At 38.3% G+C, this 25988-nt stretch overlaps 2 protein-coding genes across 4 annotated transcripts in view; one reads left to right on the top strand and one right to left on the bottom strand.

The window, feature by feature from the left end:
* ranbp10 (RAN binding protein 10) overlaps nucleotides 1-14785 on the bottom strand; it is a 46996-nt gene extending 32211 nt beyond the window's left edge. The window contains exons 1-2 of one of the 2 annotated variants that reach the window (XM_088079761.1): nucleotides 14442-14785; nucleotides 592-703 (exon numbers count right to left, since the gene is read on the bottom strand). In XM_088079761.1, the coding sequence (XP_087935887.1) occupies nucleotides 592-703; nucleotides 14442-14640 (311 nt within the window). In that variant the 5' untranslated portion in view covers nucleotides 14641-14785. The remainder of the gene's footprint in view (nucleotides 1-591; nucleotides 704-14441) is intronic. The other variant, XM_088079762.1, reaches the window with a different exon arrangement.
* Nucleotides 11800-25216, top strand: tsnaxip1 (translin-associated factor X interacting protein 1). Of its 2 annotated transcripts, none has more exons than XM_088079764.1 (11): nucleotides 11800-13445; nucleotides 16221-16326; nucleotides 17205-17345; nucleotides 17457-17550; nucleotides 18026-18222; nucleotides 18802-18943; nucleotides 20518-20684; nucleotides 20814-20930; nucleotides 21901-22010; nucleotides 22258-22381; nucleotides 23991-25216. In XM_088079764.1, the coding sequence occupies exons 3-11, from the start codon at nucleotides 17265-17267 to the stop codon at nucleotides 24078-24080; spliced, it is 1122 nt and encodes a 373-aa protein (XP_087935890.1). In that variant the 5' UTR covers nucleotides 11800-13445; nucleotides 16221-16326; nucleotides 17205-17264; the 3' UTR covers nucleotides 24081-25216. The 2 variants fall into 2 exon arrangements, with proteins under 2 accessions (XP_087935890.1, XP_087935889.1); XM_088079763.1 differs by lacking the exon at nucleotides 11800-13445 and adding an exon at nucleotides 15819-16097 and having other exon boundaries at nucleotides 23991-25215.
* The last annotated feature ends 772 nt before the right edge of the window (nucleotides 25217-25988 follow it).

Genomic DNA, 25988 nt, shown 5'->3' with positions numbered 1-25988 from the left:
GCGAAACACTAAACCGGAAGTCAGTCGCTCCACCGATGGAAGTTACCCTCTCGGGGACACTTGGCTGTTGAAAGTCTCTAGTGCGCTTGCTTCATGGGCCGGTAGATCTGGGTATTTTATACCCGAAAAAGAGCTTTTTTTCATGAGCCAATGAGCACCTCTCATAGGAATGAACGCCTCCATGGCTGTATCCAGACTTTCTTTAATACATCCACGGTAGCTGTAATTTCCATGTAGGCATATACACAAAAATGACAAAACATATTTGCAGATTTACTCCTGGGCGGCCCTTATCTTTATGTCTTACAATTAAAACGTCCACTTGGACAGAACAAGTAGACTTGTCGTGAGTTTTGCTCCTTTGATAAAATTCTCAGGCAACAGCCAAAGCAGAACGTGGATCCATGGACCTGAACATGAAGCTAAACTTCACAGAGTACAGACAATAAAAACTAATCGCAGGAAATACTGAAGTAACTGCTGCTCCAATCAATTTGATTTAAAGAGCTACCATGCAACCATGACCGAGAAAAAGTCCTTATATTACTGAGGACACATGCAATAAAGCTTTGAAGAGATGTATCTGCTTACCCGTCTCGACCTTTGCTGACAATCTTGACTTCAAAGTAGTAGATCCCACAGGCAGCAGGGATCGGGTGTGTGGCTCGCACCGATGCTGCGTCCTTGTGGTTCTTACCATGTCCTGCAAGAGACGATATAAAATGCGTACATGAGCAGTATGGTAACATGTGAGGAGCAAGACCTCTGGAAAATGCATTCTCAATGTTTGTCGTGGCAGTGAGCTGAGAACTAAACCGACAGTTGATGAAGTGACATTAGCCTGCTTCCAGTTTTATCTCTGTAGCTAAACTGAGCTTTAGGTTAACATTGGGCCCGTGTTTGATTGCTGATTTTCCACAAAGGCTGGTACAGCAGACAAACAGTTTCACCACCATGTTTGGTTGTTGGCTAAGTTTAATTCCCAAACCATCTGAGGAAAAGCCGTCAGAAAGATCCTACATTTGTGCATTCAACAGCCCTTGTTTACACCAACTGGGTGTTTAGCATCTTCATAACTGTAGAGTCTAGCAAATCTAACTGCAGCTTTACACTTTGAAACTCATTGTCAGTTGCTGAAGTGGAAAATGAATGTCTTTCCCCTAATTTTATCATCTGAGTCAACAAATACCAGTTCTAGCGCTGGTAAATTGTATATAGTGGTAAAGTGCAAGTTAAAGAAAACAGAGCCTCTGTATGAGCCACAGCATCACACTGGTGGGGTCACTTGTCAGCCGTGTGACAATACTCTGCTGGGGCCGTGACTTCACTGAACGACTGTGCTTTCATGAGCTTTTGTTTTTTATCCTCGGGCCTATGTTTGATGAACAAGCTCCTCTTTGTCATACTTAACGTTTTAGGATGTCTTATCAATCCAAATATCACGTTTAACAGTTTGACCTGATGCACTTGGACATGATCAGTTATGAACAGAAAAAACTAAGACAGAACTGAGTGGAGATGACTTTACTATGATGAGATTGGGGCTTTTTTGTCTCTGTGTGTAAAGATGTAAGATCTTTATTTCAAACACACACAAATATACAGATAGCGCACATTATACACAATCAATGGTAAAGATGTCAGCAAAAGGGTCAAAGGTCTCACGTATTGTCTGTGGACCAATTACAACAAAGTACAACAGTCATTACTGGCTGTCATTCTATATTCAGATGGCTGCTTATGCAATCCCTCGGGCCACGAGAGAGAGAGCGAGAGAGAGACGACCATGCTCAGTACTGTGTTGTATAACTCCAGTAAACATGTGCATCTCTTTCTGTTCCATGTAATCACGCCACTGACTGAGTGCATCCGTCCTGATAGAGTCACTGTGAACTCTGTGTGAGTTTGTATGTGCATGTATGAAATGTAGATCGGCTGTAACCTTAAACGAAGCAGCTGGCTGTCAGCAGACACCTTGAGGCTGTTGCTCTGTGTGTGTGTGTGTGTGTGTGTTTTAAAGACAGACAGGGCATGCAAATTCTAACTACTAACAGACAGCAAGCTGGGAACATACAGGAAATAGAATAATAACAAATATGCTAACTGACTGAAACTGAGCTCACTGTTACGATCTATATTTAACTATTACATACTTCTCCTTTTTTTTTATGTAACATTTACACTCATAGTGATTTTTTCACTCATGCATCATCATCACACCATGTACAGCTAATGTTTACAGGAGACAAATGTCATGCGGTAGTTCCCTGAAACAGTGATACTCAATTTACAGTCTGCAGGCAAACCATTTTCTAATTCACAATAAAAATAAAATGATTCACACTTGGAACTGTTTTTGTATTGTCAGTACACAGTGCATCCAACAGCATCAAAATAGAGCTTGTTTATCAGAAAAAGTGCTATAGGAGGATCCCCCGCACCCTCCGACAGAGGTCATAATTAAGCCACAAATGTCCTAAAATCTGAGAAATGTCCTAAAATCCTAGAAATTGTTGATATAATTCAACTCCTACTAGTGGAAATGTTTGTTATCTACATTGTTCTTTCATTGTAGACATCATGAATGAAATTGTATAACAATATTTTTCTGACTTTAATTATTGGCACAGTCACAAATACATAGATAAGACTGAACATTTTGATTTGTGTTAAATGAATTGTAAACCTCTTTAATTACAACTGCTACTAGCTACTAAATTACATTATAGATATGTTTGTTTGAAAGTGTAACTAGTCAAAGAAATTGTTGATATCTACAATTTCTAATAACTCGACTGGTTTAATGTTAAAAGGGCTTGCTATAATAATAGTAAATTCTGCCCCTTCTACGACTCAACATATCTCCCTCCGTGTCTTCATGTGACCAACATGCCTGTGCATGTGTTTGTGTTCGATTGTCCGCTCTAGTGGTTGCAGCAACATTCACGACGTCTATTTTTAGCTGCTCCTCGTGAAAATGAGTCGTCAGTAGGCCAACAGGTCTCTTTGCAACTGCATAGAGGGAGAGGAGAATGGTCTACTACTTTTAACAACACCTACCACCCCATAAATGACAATCCTACATTTAGAATTTAGTGTTTTAAAAAAAGGAAGCCAAAAACGATTACATCATGAAGGATTTCCAAATTGTCAGGTGACTGGGAGAGAGGTGTTTTAGCGCAGAGGTATCCAACTGGTAGGTTTGTAATAAAACACACTTCATTTTGAAGTACAGTGAATTTCTGGCACAAAGTTTTTATTTTCAAGTGTCATATCCAACTGTAGAGTGAGTAAATAACAGACAGCTGATTAACAGAGACAGCAAACTAGCTTGACTGCATGGCCAAACGTTAGTATGACACTAAATATATAAAACTGCGTGGACCTTGAACCAATGACGAAGGAAAAATCTGGGCCCTGTGGCTGGACCAGCACTGGTTTAGAGACATAAATCTTCAACTACAACAATATCAGCAAGTACTACCAGAGCTCCGATTGTAACATTAACATAAAAATACAAAACTTTTGACCTGAAATATATTGTCACCTGAAAAACAGCAATGGTACAACAGGATCGCACCTTTCCCAAAACCAATGTCCACACTCATGGAGGCACAAGCTGCATTTTCACTTACTGTTCAAGGCGGGAATATCTGCCACCACGCCATTCTGTATATAACCTCCAATTAAAGAAAGGGGGGACAGAGCGCTCTCGCCTCTGAGCTGAGACAGGAGGTAGTAACAGCCCTGAAAGAGGTCTGTGTAAAACATAAAGACACAAGCACTTGACCATGTAAAGCAAGAGTGTGATGTTTTTACCGCATGCTTAGGCGTGAAAACCGCTGCAGATTTAAAGAGCAGCTGTGAGAATAGCGGCTAATTCAAAAGACGAAGAACAGTGGCCGAAATGTCAGCAAACTGGGAAACCAATAAGATTCAGTGGCTCCTTATCCTCCGAGCAGAGGACAAGATCAGCCGCCATATAAGAGACAAGAAAAATGATTGTGATCGACATGTTAGATGTTATGTCATTGTTATTGTTTACGAAGTGCTGCCGACACGTATATTATATGTCATGCTAGAGGTGGACGCTCGTGTTTTTAACGTCATGCCCGTCATGGCTCTTTTGATCGCGCAATGCAGTGTATAATCACACACTGGAGTGGGATGATGTCGCCATCATTTGGTTCTGTGTAAAAGTGCAGGGCCGTTATAAAGGAGGGGACTTCATCGCAGCCCTAATGAGCGATCTCAGACTTTGTGGCGTGTTTCGGATAAGTCCATGAGGGCTTAGAGCCATCCCGCTGTCAAATTGTTCATTTCATGAGAGCTCTCTAACAGACACTCTGAGCGTACTATGCACACTTTCCGCAAGCCTGCCAGAGGGAATAACCAACAATTCATGGCACTGTGACGTTAAACACAGGGTTACCAGGGGAAGCCCTGAAGCATTAAAAAAACTGGAATTACTGCCAGTTGCACTTACAGTTTGGATCTGTGTCTGTGTAAACATGGATACTTCACACACATCTACAACCGGGCAGCACAAAAGATCTATACAATCAGCACAGTTTCAAGATCAGCATCGCCAACTCACTCTTTCCGCTCCTGAGTCACGGTGTTAAATAATGGCCAGAAAAGTGTTTTTGCAAAACATTCTGACATCACAGAGAACTTGACCTTTGACCTTTTGGATATAAAATTTCATCACTTAATTACTGTATCTTATCAGACATTTGTGTGAAATTTCGTCATAATAAGCATATGAATTCTTGAGTTACAGCCAAAAACAACTTTGAACTTTTGAACATTGACCACCAAATTCTAATCTGTTCATTATTGAGTGCAAGTGGACATTGGTGCCAAATTTGAGGAAACTCTCTCGGCCTTCTTGAGATATTCACAAGAATAAGACAGGTGAAAAGTCACAGTGGCCTTGACCTTAGTCCACCAAAATTGAATTAGTTCATCTTTGAGTTCAAGCGGTCGTTTGTGCCAAATTTGAAAAAATCCCTCAGTGTTCTTAAAATATTACATTTGCAAGAATGAAACAGAGGTCACAGTGACCTTTACCTTTGACCTATGACCACCAAAATCTAATCAGTTTATCACAGAGTCCAAGTGGATGTTTTTGCCAACACTGAGGAAATTCCCTCAAGGCGTTCTTGACATATCACATTCATACATAAAACAGTGACAGTAAGTTGAAACTATAAACCCTGAGACTGAAAAACTAGTGACATCATTAAAAAAAGGAACTAGCACTGAAAAACGACAGACATGGAAAAAAAAAACTTAAGATTTAAATTAAAAAATACTTCAGAATTTATAAAATAACATAATGCAACAAGATAAAAAGATTGTAAGATTGTCTTTTTTTAATGACTTTAATTTTTTAGTGTAATTTTGCCTAATCTTTATTTCAGTGCCAATTCAGCTTTTTCACATACAAATGCCTCATTGCCTCAAAAGTTTCCTTTTTCAGTTCAGGTTTTGTTTTCAATGACAGATCATATTTTCAATGCCAACATTTACTGTAACTGTTTTGGCCCCATACATTCACAAGAATGGGACGGACATGCACAGACATAAGGACTGACAACCTGATAAGACAAAGCCTCTGGCCACAACAGGCTCACATTTGCCTGTGTGCATGCCTAAGTTTACACAGAGACACAGCATTAAGAAAGGTTTAATATTGTGCATAAAACAATACATTAGAGAAATGCAAGCATTAGGCTATATTACAAACTTATTTATTCATCAGCCATTTCATTTAACATTAATATTGCTGATGACAAAATCGCATACATTGATTATTTGGCAATTTCTCCTCATCCACTCTAAAAGGTAAGAGCCTGGAAATCCAGGACCGACCCCTAATTGCCTTGACAGTGAAGAAGGTATAAACCTTAAAATATTAGTAACAAACCCTCAACTGCATCATACGCAAGATGTTTGGCTTTTTCAAAAAAAAGATGGCTTAATGCAAAAAAAGTGCTATTCCAATCATAACATTTTAAGCCAGCCCCTCACACTCAAGCACTTACCAGGTGACGTCATTTAAGTCAGTGAGGGTTCAGGACTTAGGCTTCAGGGTGGAGATTGGGATTGGGCCATCAAACCTCTCCACCAGAGGTCAAGGGTCAAAGGTTCATGTCCTGTTTTAACCCACTGAACAGTGAGGCCTTAATTGCTTACTAAGAAACCAGTAATCCCACTCCAGGTTCTAGCACTGACCACAAGTAAGGGGGGCCGGCAAAATCTATCAGTTAAGTAACAGCAAGTACAACAAAGGCCACAGCGCCACAATGTCATCTGCCTCTGAACAGCACCATGTGATCAATAAAGAGGAGAGCGATCACGTAGGAATTAGACGACAAGTTAATAATGTCTACAAGTACATCAACAAAGAATGTATGTACAAACGCAAATCACTGCAATTGAAATGACACAGTTTTGCTTGTTTTTTTCACCTGACGCCTGCTTCACACACAAACCCTCCCATCTCAGTACCAAGCAAACTCTGGCCAAAGTGCACAAAAGATGACAACCCCTTGTTTTGGATGCCAACATTGTGTGATGAACTGTAAAATCTGTTGGTGAAACTCAGACTCTGACATTTGTTAAGTTGCCAGATTACGTCAGCTCAAGAACAGTTTCAGACTTCTCTTTATTTTATTTTTTTTAAGATCTGAAAACAAATTGTCAAAGTTTATATTTAGGTCTGGCTTTGTGGCCACACAGTGCAGGGCTACATGCAGTACTGCCACTTACAGTCAGCACTCACAGTGCAGAGCTTAGGAACAGTTTTTCCCCAAAAACAGTAGGTATGTGCCACACAAATAATTAGCCTGGGAACCAAACGAATCTGCCAGCTCATGTTTTATTTGCCCTGGCAGATACATCTGGTCCTGCTCCCGTTCAAACAGATTTCCATCCAACATGCTCTGCTTCAGGCCTATCACAACCATTTAATTAATATGGGGTTCAATACAACGTTTAAAAACTTGTGGAGCCTTTAATGCAAAATACATGATGACGTCATTTTTGGCTCACAGTCCCTCGCACCAGGGACACAACTGCAAGCATCAAACTACCATAGGAGCACCTTTAACCCTGTGAAACCTGGATCAACTTCACTTTTCTTGTGCAACATTTAGACACCTTTCACAGGTAATTAAAGCTTTGAACCCTGGGCAAATTGGTTTGATTTACTTCAAAAATAATAGAAAATTTGAAAAAAAAATTAATAAAGCTAGGAAAAATGTACAGTTATTATTATTATTCTAAAGTGCTTTTCCCCAGTTATTTTCCATTTTTTTATTTGCTTTGCTTTTTATTTTATTTTCCTTTTTTGTAGCCTAATTTTCTTGTAATTTTTTTTTTTTTTTGAGTTACTTCTCTAGTTGGTCATTGCTTTCCTACCATGATTTAAAAGAAATCAAGACAATTTGCGCAGGTTTCAAAGGGTTAAGACATTTTTGAAAACAACCAATATGGTTGCAGCTGATGTGGAACTTTCCGTTTAGGTACCAATTTCAAATTCTGATGGCAAAAACTGAAACACTCATTCACCGAAATATTGATGCCATCACAGCTCATCTCTGCACGCCTATTATGTTTGTAACCGTCTGCAGCTCAGCTCTGCATCACGTTTTGGTGCTCTGATTGGTTGTAGGCCTATCCATCTATAGCCATAATGCGTTTTGGAAAACAAAAATAAATGTAAAGACTTGTTTGCAATTAGTCCTGCAATGCCAGGTTAACAAGCAATCCCAACAACTGAAACATAATCAACATCAAGAAAAAAAGGTTTATAGGTCTGCCCAAAACTGACAAACATCGTAGCCTCTTACAAATGTAAGTGCCTGGTTAGCAGTGTTTACACCTTATTGTTCAGACTGTAATTGTTAGATATATTAAGCATTTCTGACAGCTGCTATGTCTCACACTTGTCAAAAAGTGACAACAGATCAGTGGCAATGTGGCTGCAAAGCGACCATCTCTGGCAGTTGCATCTTGACAAAATCACATACTAAATGGTTTGTGTGTCCTGGGGCATACAGTCATTTGACAGGCTGTGGGAGGAGGAACATTAAGTGGGTGCTCTTTATATCATAAGAAACACTTAAGGGGGAGATGGGTCACCTTCTCAGGTCAAAAATAAACTCATCATTGGTATAAAAATTAAAAATGTAATCCCGTGATAACAAAATTGATGGCCTTGAGGTACATATTGGCGTTTTTTTTATGTTTATTATAAGAGAGATCACTTTTTTTGTGCTACTTTTGGATTTACAAGTATTTAAACCTTTGACACTAACAAATTGGATAGATTTCTTTCAAAAGCATGAAAAAAGGGCAATGTGCACCTAAGAAATTACAGGAAATTAGTAGATTCATTAAAAAGAAAAATGTAAATGCTTGGGGAAAAAAAGAACAAGCTAGGGGGAAAACATATTTATAATTATTATAATTCAAATTATCTTATAAAACAATTATAATTCGTTTTTTTCCATGTCATTGCTTTGTGGTTATTTTTTAGTTTTTTGTCATTATTTCTTTTCTTAATTTCCAGGTAACTTTCTTGTACTTTTTACTAACTTCTTGTTATGTTTTGGGTAATTTCTTCTTTCGTTGCTCATTTTGAAAAAAATCAAGCCATTATGCTCAGGTTTCAAAGGGTTCAAGGAGCAGTGTTTGAAATGAACTTGGATGAGTCCGAGGTGTCCTGAAGGGGCAGTTTTGGGATTATGGGCCACTGGAGCTGTTACTATGAGCAATTAGGTCCTTGTATAACTGGACCAAAAGCTTTGTCCTCAACATTGGCACTCTGTCAAGCGTTTTCTCTGTAGATGACTCCATTGTGCGCTGTCATTCTGGTTGTGATTGTCAAGGACAGAATTTTAGGGCACAGCCAAGGATTGGAGGAAGTCCAGTCGTCATTGGTGACCTCAGGATTGCATGTCAGATTTTTTTCAGGTGATTTCATTCTGTTAGCTTTTTCAGGCTGTGACCTACATCACTTGGGGAGGTTTGCCCCAGAGTGTGAAGTGGATGGGATGGGGGTCAGCACCTCATGGTTCATGTCAGGAGAAGGTGAATAATACCCACAAGTGCAGAATCTTAAAGCTGCATTAATTGATTTTTTTGGCCCCTTGGGGGGAGTGCAACAAGATGGAATCTCAACAGCGGCACATTACTGACCTTAAAAGTTGTTTTGGCAAAAGTGTTATCTGATAGTTTCTTAACTTTCTTTGCCATTGCACAAAAAACCCGCTAACACTCACTAACACTTGGCTTTTTAATGCAATGGGAAATTGTACAATCAGCATGCACACCTGGGTCAAATGACCCTGCAGTAGTCATGGGTATTTATCGCCTCCAGCTCCTATCGGCATTCATGAAAACACACCACCAGGGTGAACTTAGCTAATATAAACTAATTTACCAGCGAGATGACACACCGCCTCTAGAGCCACTTTTTAAATCTCCCCTGGTGGGTTTCACGCATAACACGTTTTCAAAAACGTCTCACTCACCCCACTCACTGTCACGTCTTACCAGCTTTACATTTCACACAAACCTCGTTTGAGCGCTTGTTTTTACCACCGTTCCGGACACAGAGGCGAAACAACTCCGCCCTCCCTTTCTGCAAATGTAAGTTATATACAGAATGGCGAGGCAGAACGACAGCGCAGTATTCCCGCCTTGAGAAGGCAATGTAAACGCAGCTTAAGTTAAAGGCTGTCAACTTTAACTTCATAACTTAGCTTTGTAGAAATGGTTATATCTTAACATAAATGAAATTGTTAGCAACATGACAGTAAAGATTAGCTAATATCATAAACTATATATCATCTCAGACCAGATAATCAAACTTTAAAGTTGCTTCAATGCCATTTCTGTTTACCTTGGAAATTATTGACTCAACGGCAGCCTGTTGTTTCCTGGAGTCTTGGTTGCAAGGCAACCAGTACAGTCTCCAGGAAGTTATTGTGTCAAACCAAAAAATACTCAAACAACATGAAACCACAACATGTCCTTTTTACTATTTAAAGATGTCTGCTCATTTCCAGTCAAATTATGGATGATCAAAAGATTAAATGAATGCTAGTGATTCTAAGTTTAACCATCTAATTATTAATTTATACTTAAAGAAGCAAAAAAAAGGGTTGGGTGATATATAAAATATACTCGAGGTATCGTGGCTTGTTCAACATTGTGTTATATATAAAATGACTATATTGCGACCATCGAGTATAAATTGTCACTTCGTTTTTACAAACCACCAGCATTTCGGTTCTCTTGCTCTCTTCTGGACACACACAAACAAGAAACGGCTTTTGCAGAGCTCCAGACTGTGACTATTTAGTTACGCTTTGCAACCATGGAGCACCACTATGACTTGCAAATAGCATTAATATATGATCTGGACAGCTGTTAGTTTGTTTCCAGGTAACAGTGAATAAATCATCACGTTTAACGGCTCTGCAGTAACAGTCTAACTTAATGAGTGGTAATGGCGGAAGTGTAAGCAGGGGAGGTGTGTGTTTGTACCTGCAGAGCTCTGATCATGACTATTTAGTCACATTTTTTGACCATGGAGCACCAGTGCGACCTACAAATATTAATATATCAACTAGATAGTGGTTTGTTTGTTGCTCGCTCAGTGTGATTGAATCCTCACATCTAAAGGCGCCATGGTATCTGATTAACTGTCTGCTAACACTAACATCCAACTATTGACTATTAGCTTCAAGTCCACAGCGAAAACATTGATGCTTCCAGCCTGAGATGAGCCAGATCCTTTAAAATAAAAGCACCATGGGTCCCTCTTTGATTTATTTAATTATGATATTACTTTTTATAATTTAATTGTAAAAGAGATTTATTTAACTTCCTTATAACTGTATTTTATTAAACTTTCTTATAACAGCAGTGTATTCAACTTTATTATATGACAGTAGCTACTTTATTTAACTGCAACTGCAGTTCATTCGATAATTTTGTATTTTAGTAGTTAACATTAGTTTAAAGGACATTTAAAAATATCGAGATATATATTGTGTATCGTGATATAGCCTAAAAATATTGCAATATTATTTTAAAGCCATATCATCCAGCCCTACTATAAGATATACTACAGTACATTACAGAATGCTTTACTGCCTTCATAATTGTATCTCTACCTGTAAAGCAACTGTATCTGTCTTTCCGTTTATCGACCCTTAAAGCCTATTAAAAGAACAATGATATCATCTTTTCATCAGAATAATGCATAGAAATCCATCATGGACCAACGTGCTACAGTTTTTATAAAAAAATAAATAAATATAACATTGCTCATTGGTGTGTTCATAAGCCATAAGTCAATGTGTTTGTTTATGTGATGCAGTGTTTATTTATGTACCCATCTGTTGAGACTGGTTATATTACTCTTCCTGTACACAACAGGAGCAGGTAGACACTGTGTGGCCTTGAACAGAGAAAACTGGCACACTGGTCAAAATAGCATTCAAACCACAAGGGTAAGGGAACGGAGCAGGAGCTGGAACTACCAGGAGGAGAATTATCCTGCACACTCCAGAATGGGCCTATTTATATATCATCCCTGAACAATTGTGCAGTGTCACTCAATCTGTGCACTTTTCATAGACATAAAGACTCAATGCCCTACATAACAGCACCATGACATGACGTGTCATCTCCAGACAAACATGGGCCCATTCATCATTCTGTACCAATGTCATAGCTTTGACAACTGCATTTGTAACTCAAGCCAGAGTGGCAGGATCTCAATACACCTGATTCTAATGAAAGGCAAGACGAAAAATCCTTTAGTCACTACTCTTCAACAGAGGTCATCAGGGAGCTCAATAGCATTCACCAAAAAAATGCAATTTAAAACCACTGATAAACAGAATGTAGGCTTATATTAACCGTTTGAAACCTGAGAAAAAAACAATTTGATTTCTTTCAAAAACATGGGGAAAAAGGCATTAAGCAACTTGGCAAGAAATGTCCCGACACTGCATGAAATTAGATTTACAAAATTATTTTTAAAACCTAAGGAAAAAAAGAAAACAGGTAGACTAACCTAACTTTTAGTCTACCAACTTTTAACTAACTTTGACCAATTTGCACACTTGTTTTTATGTATATGTATATAGTATATCTTTAAAAAAAAGTTTTAGCATTTAGTATTTAGTAATTTTGTATAAGTTTTAAAGTATATTCTTTATATTGTATAATCTATAGATAATCTATAGATATACATCTCATTCTTACAGCATATGCTTTGGTTTATTTTTTCTAGTGATATTCTCTTCTGGTGTGATGTGTGTATCGCTGTGTTTTTACTGCTCCAGATCAATGCCTTTATGATCTGCTGCTGTAGCAAAATAAATTCCTGGCTATATCAGTCTATCAATCCATCCATCCATTGAAAAACTATCTATAATTATCATAATTAAATATTTAGAATTATGTTACAGAATGATTATAATTTTTAAGCACTTTTTCCCTAATCATATTTGCTTAGGGGTGTTTTTTCATTTTGCTTTTACTTTCTTTTACTTTCTCTCTTTTTTGGGTGGGGTGGAGGGGTGTTATTTAAAATAATGTTCAGGAGATTTTCATGTATTTTTTTACTAATTTTTCAACTTAGGATCAAGAAAAGAAAAGAAAAACTTGATTTTTTAATATCATAATTACATATTTAAATGTATGTAATGGAATTATCATTTGAAGCACTTTTTTCAAGTGTCATTTGCTTTGTTTTCATTTTTGTCTGTTTTGTTTTTACTATCTTTATCGGTTTCATTTTGTTTTTGTATTGTTTTTAACTAATTTTCAGGAATTTCTGGTGTAATTTTTACTTATTTCTTGATAATTTAGTGGTATTTACTTCTTCTGTTCCTCATCCTCTATTTTTGAAAGCAATATGCTCAGGTTTCAAAGGGTTACTTTTGACCACCTTTCCACATCAACAGCAGGGCCCTGATCCATTATGCATCACATAATCTGTGAGTTATATCTGGCTATCTGCCTGGAAGTCTTGATTTTTTAACAAATAATAGGCCTTCCCTGCTATTCACAAACAGCAGGACCATTACTACGTACGTGCCAAATAAGCTTTTCAAAATGGGTTACACAGCCTGCCTGCATCCTCTCATCCTCTGCATGTTTCACTGATGTAAACAGCCAGCAGGGCCCAAAGTGGCCTTGCAATGCCTCTGTGGGGATTTTTCAGAGCCTCAGATGCAGGGCTAGCTCGCCTGGTGTTGGAGAGGGGAGGGGGGCTGCCCTGACGCGTCGCCTGACGAAAAATAAGAACAGGACTTCACTCAGTCACCTTGTTTTGATTTAGGAACTGGATGTTTAAAATAATCCAGCGGATAGGCCTGGTGGTCTCAACTGACGATATATTAGCCATCCGAGTAAGTGACTAATTGCACCGTCTGATGCGTAAAGTTGCTGTTGTTGTGAAAAAGCCCAAATCTGCCGATACCAAGGATTTATTACAAGATCGGTACATTTGGCCTAATGCAATGCGCAGAGGCCTCCTCCCTCACAGTCAGCAGCTGTTGAAAACGAGCTGGCTGCCTGCTGGAGACTGTTGTTGAGCTCTCTCACACACACAGATAGATCTGAATGGAGTTGGACCGGTTGCTTCCAGGCTGGAAAAAATGATTTACGAAATTCTGGAAAAGACTTCCAGAACAGTGCCACTGAAATCACGCGAGAAAAAACACAACAATGCCATTTTTATTCTATTTTGGTGCTGTCATACACACACAAAAACTGAACAACTGCAGCTCAATGCTAGCTACATTGTAATATGTTAACAACAAGTTTGGCTCGTGTCCATCTTGTAGCCTCCTGTTTTAGCCAAACACAGGGAAGGTTAGCTAGCGTTAGCTTGTTAGCCACAAAGCTAACTACTGTATTTGCTGTTAGCTAGCTCTTGTTTGTTAAATACCATTAGTTAGCTTATTGGCAGCCCCCTGTCTATGCGTCGTTATTGCTGCTTAGTGCCCCCTATTTCCAGCACAAACTATGGAGAACATCAGACGCAGTTTACTGCAAAAAAATAACGTCATAAACGGTAAATAAACAAAGGAGAGCCGTGTTGTTGAAGGTGAATTTCAGTGTGGTGGTAATAACTGTCAGGGTTAGCGAGTTCACTGTCACCCATTTGGGCATTCCTCTGCTCATTTGTGAAACAAAGCAAGGTTACAGGACAGGAGAGGCAGCTCAGACTAGATTTACACACACACACACACACGCATACACAATCAACATAATCGCATATGTGTGAGTGAGTGTGTGCGGGTGAGAAAGACAGACCCCCGTCCGCAACAACACAGTGACATATTTGAGCTGAGACCCCTCTGCTGTTGTGACTACTTGCTGGGCTGAGGCAGCTCTCTAACCTTTGTAATGGACCCGCAGGTTGTTCTGTGACAGCCCAATGTAGCTGTATTTATCCTTGGGGCTCCAGGATCGAGGTAAAGGGGTCTCTTCCTCGTTCACAGCCGGGTAGAGCCGCTTCAGTCGCTCGTTCAGCTCGTGCTCCTGGTAGTTAAAAGCAGGATCTCCTAACGGCAGGCTTCCCGCTCCAAGCTCTGCCATGTCGGCCTGTGTTTTGTGTCTTATTGTTCGGTCTTTCTGTCCAAAGCCCCGTGTCAGTCCGCTGGAGCTGTAGGCTGAGAGTGAGAGGGACTGAGGGGAGAAAATAGCAGCGGTGTGACATCCCCGGATAAGCAGCAGAATGTACTGTAGGCTGGAGCAGTGCCCGATGGGTAATGTAGTTCAGCCGCACGCTTTCTGTTATGATACTGTCTCTTGAAATGACTACACAGCTCCACTACCCGTATCCTGGATTTGGGGCTTCCACTGAGAAAGGCAGCTAGGAATTGTAGTTTTTTTAAGATGTAACATTTATAGATTGCTTTTTTAAAAAAACAACATTATATAATTTTATATTTATCTCTCATTTTATCCGCATGTGGTAGATGTATTAGAGGAAGTGGAACATAAATATCCGTGCTAGCTGGATAGAAATAAATTAACTGCAAAAAATAAGTTTTTTATGGTGGCGTATGTTACAAAAAATAAACGTAATAATTCTCGTAATTTTGACCGCTTGCGGTGTTATTAACAGCATTTACTTGTATTTACAATACAATAGTTCCTTTTTAAGTACAGTTAATATCAGATATTTTAAAACAAGGTGACATTAACTTCTACCAAAGTCATTTTTCTGGTAAGAAATCTTTACTCAAGTACCATGGCTTTCAGGGACTTCATACACCACTCAGTCTACATATAGCGATATTGATATTATTGGTAATACGATTTTAAGATAAATAAGGTTCAATGGACACAGATGTGTGAGAAGTAGTAAATACTATGATCTGTGAATGAATTGTAAATATTTATATATAGTTGTGTATTTCTGTAGGCTGGTACATGTATGACAAGAATGAATACTTAAAAGAGAGTTATTGATTTAATTATTGAACAAAGAGGTAGGATTAAACAAGTTTACACGACCTCCTGATCCTTTTCCAACATGCAAATTGAAGCTAAGTGTATTTATTTTATTTATTTAATATGAAAATAATAGTTTCTCGCGTAGATTTAAGCATATCTCCTATGCTATTATATTTTTGGAAGTTGCAGTTTTATACGGTATTTATACATTTGTTTATTTTTTATCACATACTCTATGTTTTTAGAGTCAGGGGTAAATGATAACTACATACGCGTTTAAAAAAGTTGCAGTTCACCGTTGTTCGAAACACTATTTCTATATTTTCTATTTAAGAGGAAACTTTTCCTCTTATACAATTTGAAAACTAGTTAGGCGCGCCACAGTCAACTATGTGGGTCCTGCTGCGCGCTCCGTCCTGGTTACCATGGAAACCCAGTTACAACGCTGTGAGCTGTGATGCTAAAGTCAACCTTGAGCTAACCGGACCAAATTCAGGGCAGGTCGTTTTATCATTTAGCCTTAAATAGCTGCTAGAGATGTCACCATATAAAGACAATAAATTTCCACCGTTAACGCCGTCACAAAAACAAAGGCAAGTGATTAAAATATAGTCATTTAGCGAAAATGTTAAAACTTTTATTGTAACAAATTAGCTAGCTAGCTATCACTTAATTACAATGTTCAATGTAATTTTGCTCTGTTCGTTTTGTTTCAGAGTTACATTTGACCGCAGACTTAAACATGTCACTGCCCAGAAATCAGAGGAAGGGCGAGATGGAGAAAATACTGATGTTGCTTCTGTCCAACCTGCAGCAAGAAAGGTAAGGGACTGTTCTCTACTTGTCAGAGAAGTACGCTGGACTGGGTGTGATTTTTTTTTTTTAAATCTCGACCGTCCATGAAGTTACAAGCTGTTTCCAAAATAATAATAATAATAATAATAATAATTATTATTATTATTATTCAAATCTATATTTACACCAATGCAATGAGCAAGAAAAAAAGTAACTATTATGTTGTGATTATAAATGTGACAATGATTTTGTCAATTTTTTAAAATCATGAAAATAGAATTGGTAATAAGACACTATATTTAGCTTTTTTCCTTAAGGATGTTGTGCAGTATAAGTAAGTTGTAACAAAACGTTTTGAGGATGGAAGTTACCAAAGCTAAAAAATAAAATAAAATAAATGATGATGAATAATAATGCATGCAAGTTTTTACTATTTCTGACTATGATAACCAGTAGGATTTTGACGTTTTTAAACAACAGCAACAAAACAAAAAAAACACAAAAAATGTGCCTTTCAAACCTGCTGGTGGTATTTGGGGTTCAGAGGGAATTTTAAAAAATCCAAAATACAACCGTTTAAAGTTGTATGCCCTTCCCTAAGCCAAAATATGAAACATAAACCTTCCCCAATGCATACAAATACTTAAAATGCCTCCTCTGTTTTGCACCATCCACCAAAAATACAAACAGTCCCTAAGCAAACCAGGTAGCGAGCTACAGGTCCATCAAACCTGGCAGAATGTCACTCATGAAAAACCCACTTTATATTATGGAATATTTGATTGCTGTTATTTGATAATGTCTTATTATCGAAACACTGTGTGTGTGTGTGTGTGTGGGTGTGGGTGGGTGTCTATGTGTGTGTGTGTGTGTGTGTGTGTGTGTGTGTGTAATAAACCCTGTAGTTGTGCTGGACAGGTGGCACTTACATTTATGCAGGCTCAGGGAGAAAGCCTCAACTGCTGATGCACCTGGAGAGCTACATGAACAAGGAGCTGCATACTATCAGCTCCCATGAGCCGAACTTTCTGGAACTAAAACTACAGGTGTTGTGTTTTTGTTTGGTTTTGAGGGGGGGCAATATAACCAGAGGAGCTACCATACACACATGTTCTTGTCAAAGAGAGTACTCATATCATAATCTGCTCCGGCCACAGGTCTACCGTGATGTCTTCAGTTGTTTCATCAGAGAGTTCAAAACCTACCAACCTCTTCTTTCTGCCATCAAAAAGGAATATGAAAACACTTTAGGTCAGTGCCTTTATGCTGAATCATGTTTTGATTATGTTTAATGTGGAACTTATTTTCTATCATTGATTGACCCTTTGAAACCTGGAGCAACATCACTTTCCTTGAGATATTTTCAAATGCCTTTCACAAGTTTTTAAACCCTTGAACCCAGAGCAAACTGTTGTGATTGCTTTCAAAAAACATTGGACAAAAATTCTTATTAAAAAATATATTTTCCCCATGTTTATCAAAGAAATAAAGCCAATTTGCCCAGGTTTTAAAGGGTTAATCTCTCAGTTATTTTTGCACTGTATCCATTAATCATTCAGCCTCTAAAATGTGTCGCATAATGACATGTCCCTATCACAAAATCTCATATCCTGAAGGGATTGATGCCTTCAAAATGCTCAATCATTTACTTTTTACTTTACTTAACAATTGTCTTGGGTCTATAGTTTCCTGATCCATAATTTTAATGCAGCTTACATCTGTTCAGCATATCAGCAGGATCAAATCCGAGAGCTGGAACCACTGCGATCCCATCTGAGGCTGGTAACAGAGGAATGTGACAGGAAGATTCAAGCTCGCTGGGCAGAGGAGCAGACTGAGATTGGAGCCTTGAAAAGGGAGAAGCAGCAACTGCAAAGGGACATTGAGGCCATGAGGGAGAAAGAAAAGGCCATGCAGGCTGTGGTACATGTTCTAACCACTATTTATTCATTTGTTATTCATGTGACTTTTTAAGGTCATTCAACTTTGTGTGACCAATTTCCACATTAATCCTTAGAACCTGATCGACATTAGTTTTGTTGTGCTTCTTTCAGATGCATTTCACAGACATTGGCAAGGCAATAAGCAACTTGGCAAGTAATGTCACAAAAATGGCATTATATATTGAAAATGATGTTACATCAAATATATTTTATTTTATTTCAGGTAATTTTCCTGCAACCTTTTTTATTTATTTTTGTGCACATTTTTGGCCCATTTCTTGTTAAGTTGCTCATTGCCCTCTTCCCATGTTTTTGAAATAAATCAAGCCAATTTGCTTAATTTCAAAGGGTTAATTCCTTCTCTTAAATATGATATTTCATTTCATTTATTCATTTCATGTATTTGAACATTTCTATAAAAAAGCTGTTAAGGATCACAGGTAGAGATCCCTTTATCCCCCAAAAATGATTTGTTTGTGATTCTGTTCCGATAGTGAGGTCAATGGTAAATTACCACTATGTTTTCTCACCCACCTCACTATCCTCTATTCCTTTCCAGGTGGATCATCTGCAGTCTGAACTCTCCAACCAGTATCTGCAGTATCGAGAGGAGCGTGATGCCCGCAAGTTGCTGATCTGGCAGCTTAATGACCTAAGAAGAGGATCTGTGAAGGAGGAGCATCCTGCAGATGAAAATACAGGTAGAGCTGCAACTATAGTATAGCTTATACGCTGTCTTGCTTCAGTCCTCTCATTTAACTCTCATTAAGAAAGCAAATAGCAAAGGCATATTTCCCAAAAAATGCTAAGCAAAAAATTAGCAATACCTTTAATATTAGGAAATTTAAAACAAAAGACTCCAAACCAACCAGATCTTTAAATGATAAATATCTAAAATTAAGGGACCGTTCGTTATTTATGAGGGCGGCAGCAAGCAAATGAAATGGGGGAGGGTCAAGGAGTTTTTTAGGCAGTGGTCCCAACTATCTAACAAGAGATCCATACACTGTTTTAAAAGCTGCCAGGAAATTTTAATTGTGCAATGTATCATTCTAATAGAGATCTTCGTCACGCATTTTCAAATTCAAATTTGGATTTGAAAATGTTCAACGAAGATCTCTGGTACATCGAAACATTGCACAATTAAAATTTACAGGGAGCTTTTAAAACAGTGTGCGGTTCTTTTGTTTAATTCTTGCCTTTGTTTGATTTTTTGATCTAGCACCTGTAAAGGTCCTTTAGATGTGCATGCCATACACCTTGCTTTCAGTTCAGTTCAGTTCAGAGCTTTTAATGTAAGGTTGAAAACAGCACCACTACAAAATGTGGGATTTTTTTTGGTGTGGCTGGTTGGCTCTGGAATTAAGTGCACCAGGTGGTGTATTAAGGAAGCTCAGGAGGCAGAGGTCTGTGCAAAAAAAGGCAGTAATTTATAAACTAAACTTGCAACAGAAACAGGAGAGCAAAAGTCCCAGGAAACTTAGCCAAAACAATTAAGGCAAAATCAACTGAAAAGAAAAACCACAGCCTCTCAGCAAGCTGCAAACAAAAAAATCATCCAACCCCAGTCACAGCCCAGGTGTCCTAATAACCCCACCTGGGCCCACTCTGATTGGACTTGGATGAGTGCCAGAGGGTTAGGGTAAACCAGGAGAGGAAAATAACCATCAGACACGTCCTAGAGGTCAATTTCAGTATTTGGTTGGCAAACGTTAAACAGTTATACCAGAATCACTTCTTAGTTATGCCTAGGATGATCCACACTCCCCATTTGTCAGGCTGCTGAGCCCCGCCCCCCCCCCCGCAAAACATACTTATTATAAAAAAAAATGCAACAAGAAACACAAAACCTGGTTTATAAAATCCCAATTTTGAGTCATTTCATTTGGCACAATAGAGAGAAAACACTTAATTGGCAGCTTCAGTCTGACTAGCAGGACGCAGGTGTCCTAATCAAGCCTGACGTCAGTGACTGCTATTGGGGATCGGGGCATGGGGAAGGGTAAGGGGTGAACCCTTTCACATCCCTCAAGAGGAAATTTGATCTAAAACTATATAAAAATACAATAAACAGGCACATAGAACATCACAGCAGCACACAACTAAACTCTAAGCAATCCCAATCAGCAGTAAAAGCTGAAGTAAAACTATCGATGAAGGTCATCTAAAAGTGTCAACTTGTTATCTCCCACCTCCACCTAAACCTTACCGGACCTAATGAACAGTCAAACAGCCCCTAAGCATATTTTGGTCTGAATTTTTTCCATCGTTAAAGAAGAGTCTAAGGACCCTGTGGAGCTGCAGCTCGCTCTGAAGGTGTGTCGCAAGGACCTTACTAAAGCCCAGGAGGACCTTAACAGGATGAAGGCAGACTACTGGGATGTCGTGCCAAGACGCAACTGGGACACTCTGGAACAAACACACAAACAAAGCCTTCTGCAGGTGGCATATAGACAAATATACTGTCCACACAGTACATACCTCCTTTCACATAAATACACGCAAATGCATAATTTCAAATCCTAATAGTCTTTACCGTGGTCTTGTTTTTCTATTTTTCGGGCTGTCCAGTTGAAGACACTGCAGGGTGAATTTGATCAGTTGAAGAGTGAGTATGATTCCCTGATGAAGCAGCGCAGAAGAGGCAGTATGAAGACACATGACTCACATGACCCCAGCACTGTGCAGGTACATTATAATACCCCGTGGATTAAATGTGGGCAAAATATGTTGATATCATTGCAGAGTTTTGTCACCAAATATACAGTAAAGGTATATTATTTATCTGCTTAGCTAATTAATTTGTTGGCAATCGCAAAACACTCTAAAGAGTCATAACATTTAACCTAAACAGTTAAATCTATGTTAGGGATACTCCGCTTGCTTTGCTTGGTGGCAACTTTTGCAAAATGAAAGGGGGGCAAGGCCAGTCGCAGCAGCCCCAAACATGTTTGTAGGATTTTGGGACTTTTCTAGGATTTTTGTATGTTTTTAGGATTATAGCACATTTGTAGGATTTTAACATGTTTCTAATATTATAGGACATTTTTTAGCATTTCAGGACATTTCTAGGATTTTAGGACATTAGGGGCATTTTGTTTTGATTAACAAGCTCTATTTTGGTGCCATTATGGCCACTAAGAGTACAAAAACAATTCACAGTGTGAATCTCTTTCTTTTTATTGTGAATTAGAAAATGGCCAGGGGGGCACCTGGCACCCCATCATGGCCAGATTTACCCGCAGGCCGTAAGTTGAGTATCTCCAGTCTATGTGCACAGATTTGTTTTGATGAGTTATACTAACCTCGGTGAAAGAAATATGGCTCATTTGCTTTCTGCCAGGAGTCATTTGAAAAGGATTTATAGCACCATCATCTCTTCATGTCTTCAGTATGAAGCTGGTGACAGATAGCTAAGCTGAGTTTAGCTTGGTTTAGCTCAGCGTAAAGAGTGGAAACAGGGAATGCTAGCCTGACTTTGTCCAAAGGTAGATAAAGATCCAATTCATGCTAACTGTTTCCTCTTGATTTATTACTGACGCTAAGCTCACCATTTACTGGCTCCATGCTTCATAGTAAACTACCAGATACGGGAGTGGTATCACTCTTGGCAAAAAAGGTGAATATGCATTTTTAAAAACTGTTTCTTGTTTTTCAGAGGGATGAGAGTGTGTCCCAAGGGCAAAACCAGACTCTGTCCAGCCACCTTAAAGAGCCAATCGTCTCTGATGCCCCTGAGAGCAGCACACCCACTGTCCAGGAGATCAGGTGATATAAATAGATGCACACACACAATCCTTGTCAAATCAGTTTTATTCATATATCTGGAAATCACAAACTTGCCTTCAAGGACATTGTAATCTGTACAACATGTGACACCTTCTATCCTTAAACCTTCGAACCAGATAAGGAAAATACAAATAAACCCTTTGGTAGAAAATAGAGTTTTTGTTCTCAATGGCTGACTCAGAATTCCTTCAGAATTTGTCTTTTATGTATATTCACATATGTACAGGGCGGCCCTGAGGACAGCAGTCCCTCTGAAGTCAGATGAAGAAATAGATGAACTTGTGGCCCCGACTCAAAGAGAACCAGACAGCAGCAATGACACCGTCTCCTCTCAGAGACTCCACAGCCTGGTACGTACCAGCAGAGGTTTCACTGTCTTTTTAGGCTGATTTTAGATCATATAAATCAATAAATGTTATCCAAATCTTGCGTCTGCAGCCACTCCAAAATCTGTGTTCTCTCGTGTGATGGAAACACTGAATGATTCCTAGATATTTACAGAAATTTTGGGCACCTAGACCAAGGTAGACACCTCAGTGAAGCAATGTCAAATACAGTGCATTCAGGCAGTTTTCAAACCCTTTCACTTTTTTTCACATTTTACTGTATGGTGCAACCTTTTTACAAAAATTGCTTATATTCATTTTTTGCCCTATCAAGAACCCCGTAATGACAAAGCAAAAATAGGATATAAGAATTCAATCCAGCTTTATTATCATTTTGCTATACATTAACATGCAGAGCAGAATGAAAGAGTGTTTCTCAGAGATCCTAGCTGCAAAATATAAAGATAAATGACATTAAACACTAAAAACATGCTCGCTATCAGTAATAACAATTTAATTTAAAATACAGTCCCTGAAAATAATGTAAAATAAAACAGGTGCCATGTACAGGATTGCACCTTTGGTTTATCTCCAGAGGGGCTCCAGGTATGTTAGTCCAACTTCAAAAATTTGATTTGGTGTGATTTCAGTCACACTAACATGTTTACATATATTTAAAAATCCAGCTTTAGTTGGACTAAAACAATAATTCACCTTTTTCAACTTTTTTGTACTGATTGTGTTTTCATTACCTTAGAATGAGCTGTTTATATCTGCATGTGGAGCAGATCCTCTTCTGTGGAATCTTTTTCTTTCCTTTTTGTCATTACTGTAATTTAATTGTTATTTACAACATCTGTTGCGCGTCTGTCCATCCTGGAGGAGGAATCCCTCCTCGGTCGCACTTCTTGCAGTTTTTACCACCCCTCCCCCTCCCTAAGCCCTCTGAGGCAAACTGTGTTTTGTGATAACGGGCTTTATAAATTGAATAGAACTGAATTTAAATTGTTCAACAGTAGCCCAGAATGGACAAATAAAACACGTTTGCACTTTCACATCAGCCGCCGTAGTTCTCCTACACGCTTGGCACACACAAGAGAAGCAAAAACACCTCTAGATGGTTCTAAATCCTACACAATGGACATTTTAACAGATATTTTTCACAACACACACTTTGACTTGTCAAAAAAGGAAAAGCACAGGTGAGATTGATAACATTAATAATGGCTCATTTTAATTAAGTGTCCCAGTGAGCTATTGTAGTGAGCCAATATGCACAGCACCAGGGTCTCCCCACGTGGAATGCAGCTGTTATTAATGTTATCAAATACACCTGTGCTTTTACTACTACGACATGTCAAAATGTTTGCAGGGGTCTGTTTAGCTCAGGAGCCTCTCATTTCTCCTCATCATCAATGAGGTGTTTCTACAGCCTGACTGGAGGCCACCTGTGGTAAATTCAGTTGATTGGACCTCGTTTAGAGAGGCACTCACTTGTCTGTATAGAGTCTAATTGCATAAGGCTGCTATGTAATAAAAGGTGAAGGTGTTCGAATACTCCTTTTTTAAGGGTTTGAATAGCCTTCCACTCACTCTCTAAGACTTTGCTCTCTTGATCTTTATGCTTCCACAGCCGGCAGAATCAAGTGTGGCCCTTTTACCTCCAGTTTTTGAAGAATCAAAAGAAAATTCTGCATCAACTCACCTTCCAGCCAGTGACTGATATTATGTTGTAGTACTGAGTTTACTGATAATTAAGAAGTGGCCTGACTTGCAAGCTAAACAACATGTTAGAAAAAATGGTGTGGGAGACCTTAATTCACAAATGTCCCCTGCAGCACATTTTCAAACAAATGCAAATATGCACAGTAATACTGTAATATCATTATCTGCTATCGCTGACTTAAAATTGTGCCATTTACCTCCTTAGCAATGGAAGTTGCTGCAGAAGTCTCAAGATCTGAGCCTCAGTCTAGGAAATGCTTTGTGATTTCAGTAATCTGCCAAATACAACTGATCAAATTAGAAATAAATCACTATAAATCTATGATAGTCGTTCAAATGGCTTGTTTTGTATGTTTCTTGCATTCTTTAAGTTGTTCATCACAACTTAAAATACCTTTAATTTAATATTTTCCAGTATATAGTTATTGTTCATTAAATAAGGTGTTAGATTATTTGGTACTTGTAGGTTTTCTACCTCTTGAGCAAAAGTGAATGCCACAGCTCCTTTTCTCTGTTTTCTCTGGTCATATAGCACTGTTTATGCATTGCATAAACAGTCCAGTTTTGTGAAAAGAGCAGCAGTGAAATACTTCTTTAAGGTACAGAGAACTGTGAGATCAGAGGTGAAGAGCCAGGTAGACGGCATGTCAGTGCGTGTAGACTGGTTTGAGTTAGAGTTGGACTATCTTGAAAACAAGATACAGACTGACATTGAGAAGAAAGAGGTAATGCTGGAAAAACAGATGTATTTATGTGTCAGGCAATGCAAGACAAATCAGTTGATACTCAAGACATGCTGCTTTGGCCACCTCTTTACACTTTAAACTCTGACAAGACAAGCTTTAATTGCCTTGAAATAAAGCTATTCTGATGTCATGTTCAATTCATATCTATATCTTAGGTTTACTTAAAATGTTGTTGTATTTACTTCTTTTTGTGAAGTCAACTTTAAAATCACACGTGGAATTAACTTCTTTGTAAGTGATAGCAACTTAAACAAATCAAGTTAGTCTGACTTCAATTAACTTGTGTTTACTATTTAGGAAAATTATTGTGTTTGATAAATAAAGTAAGCAGAACAAAGAATGATTAGTTTACTGGGTTATTTTCACTTTAACAAAATGCCTTTCTGAACATCTTGAGACAAGACCGTCATTTGTATGAAACAAACAAAATTATGCAATCAAAAAGCCTTGTAAAAAAATCTTTAAAAAAAAAAGTTATTCAGACGAAGTATTTCTCCTTGACCCTACATAGCATTGCAAATAATGTACATCATTCTTTATAGATTACCACTTTTTAACATATGAAGAGCATTTTTGTTTTTATTTTTATTTTTTCTGTTTTTTTCTTTCTCTCTCTCTCTTTTGCTCTGTGTTAATATAATAATTTTACGTTTCGTTACCTTGCATGACCTTGCGTTACGTTATGTGCTATATGATTGCAAAAAGAAGTATTTTGCAGAATTAAAACAATATTACAATATCTTAATAGAAAATATTGTGGAAAAAAATGTAACAATTTGGTATAAAATAAACATAAATGAAAACTAATAGTCATATTTACCTACCTTTATGAGGGCAGTTGGTTTCCTAGATATATATACGTAAGATCAGCATGTGAGTTTACAGCGTACCTAACCTTCAGTGCATGTCTCAGTTAATAAAAACAAGCAAACTTACCTTTTTCCAGTTGAGAAAAATGATGAAACTGCTTACAAATTCTCGTCCCAATTCAATGAATTTGATTTTGGCTCACGGTAGAAGTACTGTTTTGTTGCATAACAAAGGTCAAGTAACAAATCACTGGTGGGATGACTCTCAACAACAAATCTAGCAACCGCTGGATTATCAGAAAATCGTACTTCTACAATAGCAATATTTGGATTAAGATATAGAGAGAGTAG

Source organism: Plectropomus leopardus, chromosome 7 (genome assembly GCF_026936395.1).
Source record: "Plectropomus leopardus strain MGB_pleo_1.0 chromosome 7, ASM2693639v1, whole genome shotgun sequence".
Classification (NCBI taxonomy): Eukaryota; Metazoa; Chordata; class Actinopteri; order Perciformes; family Serranidae; genus Plectropomus; species Plectropomus leopardus.
Note: the sequence above shows the minus strand (reverse complement) of the source record. Positions and strands in the feature narration are given on the sequence as shown.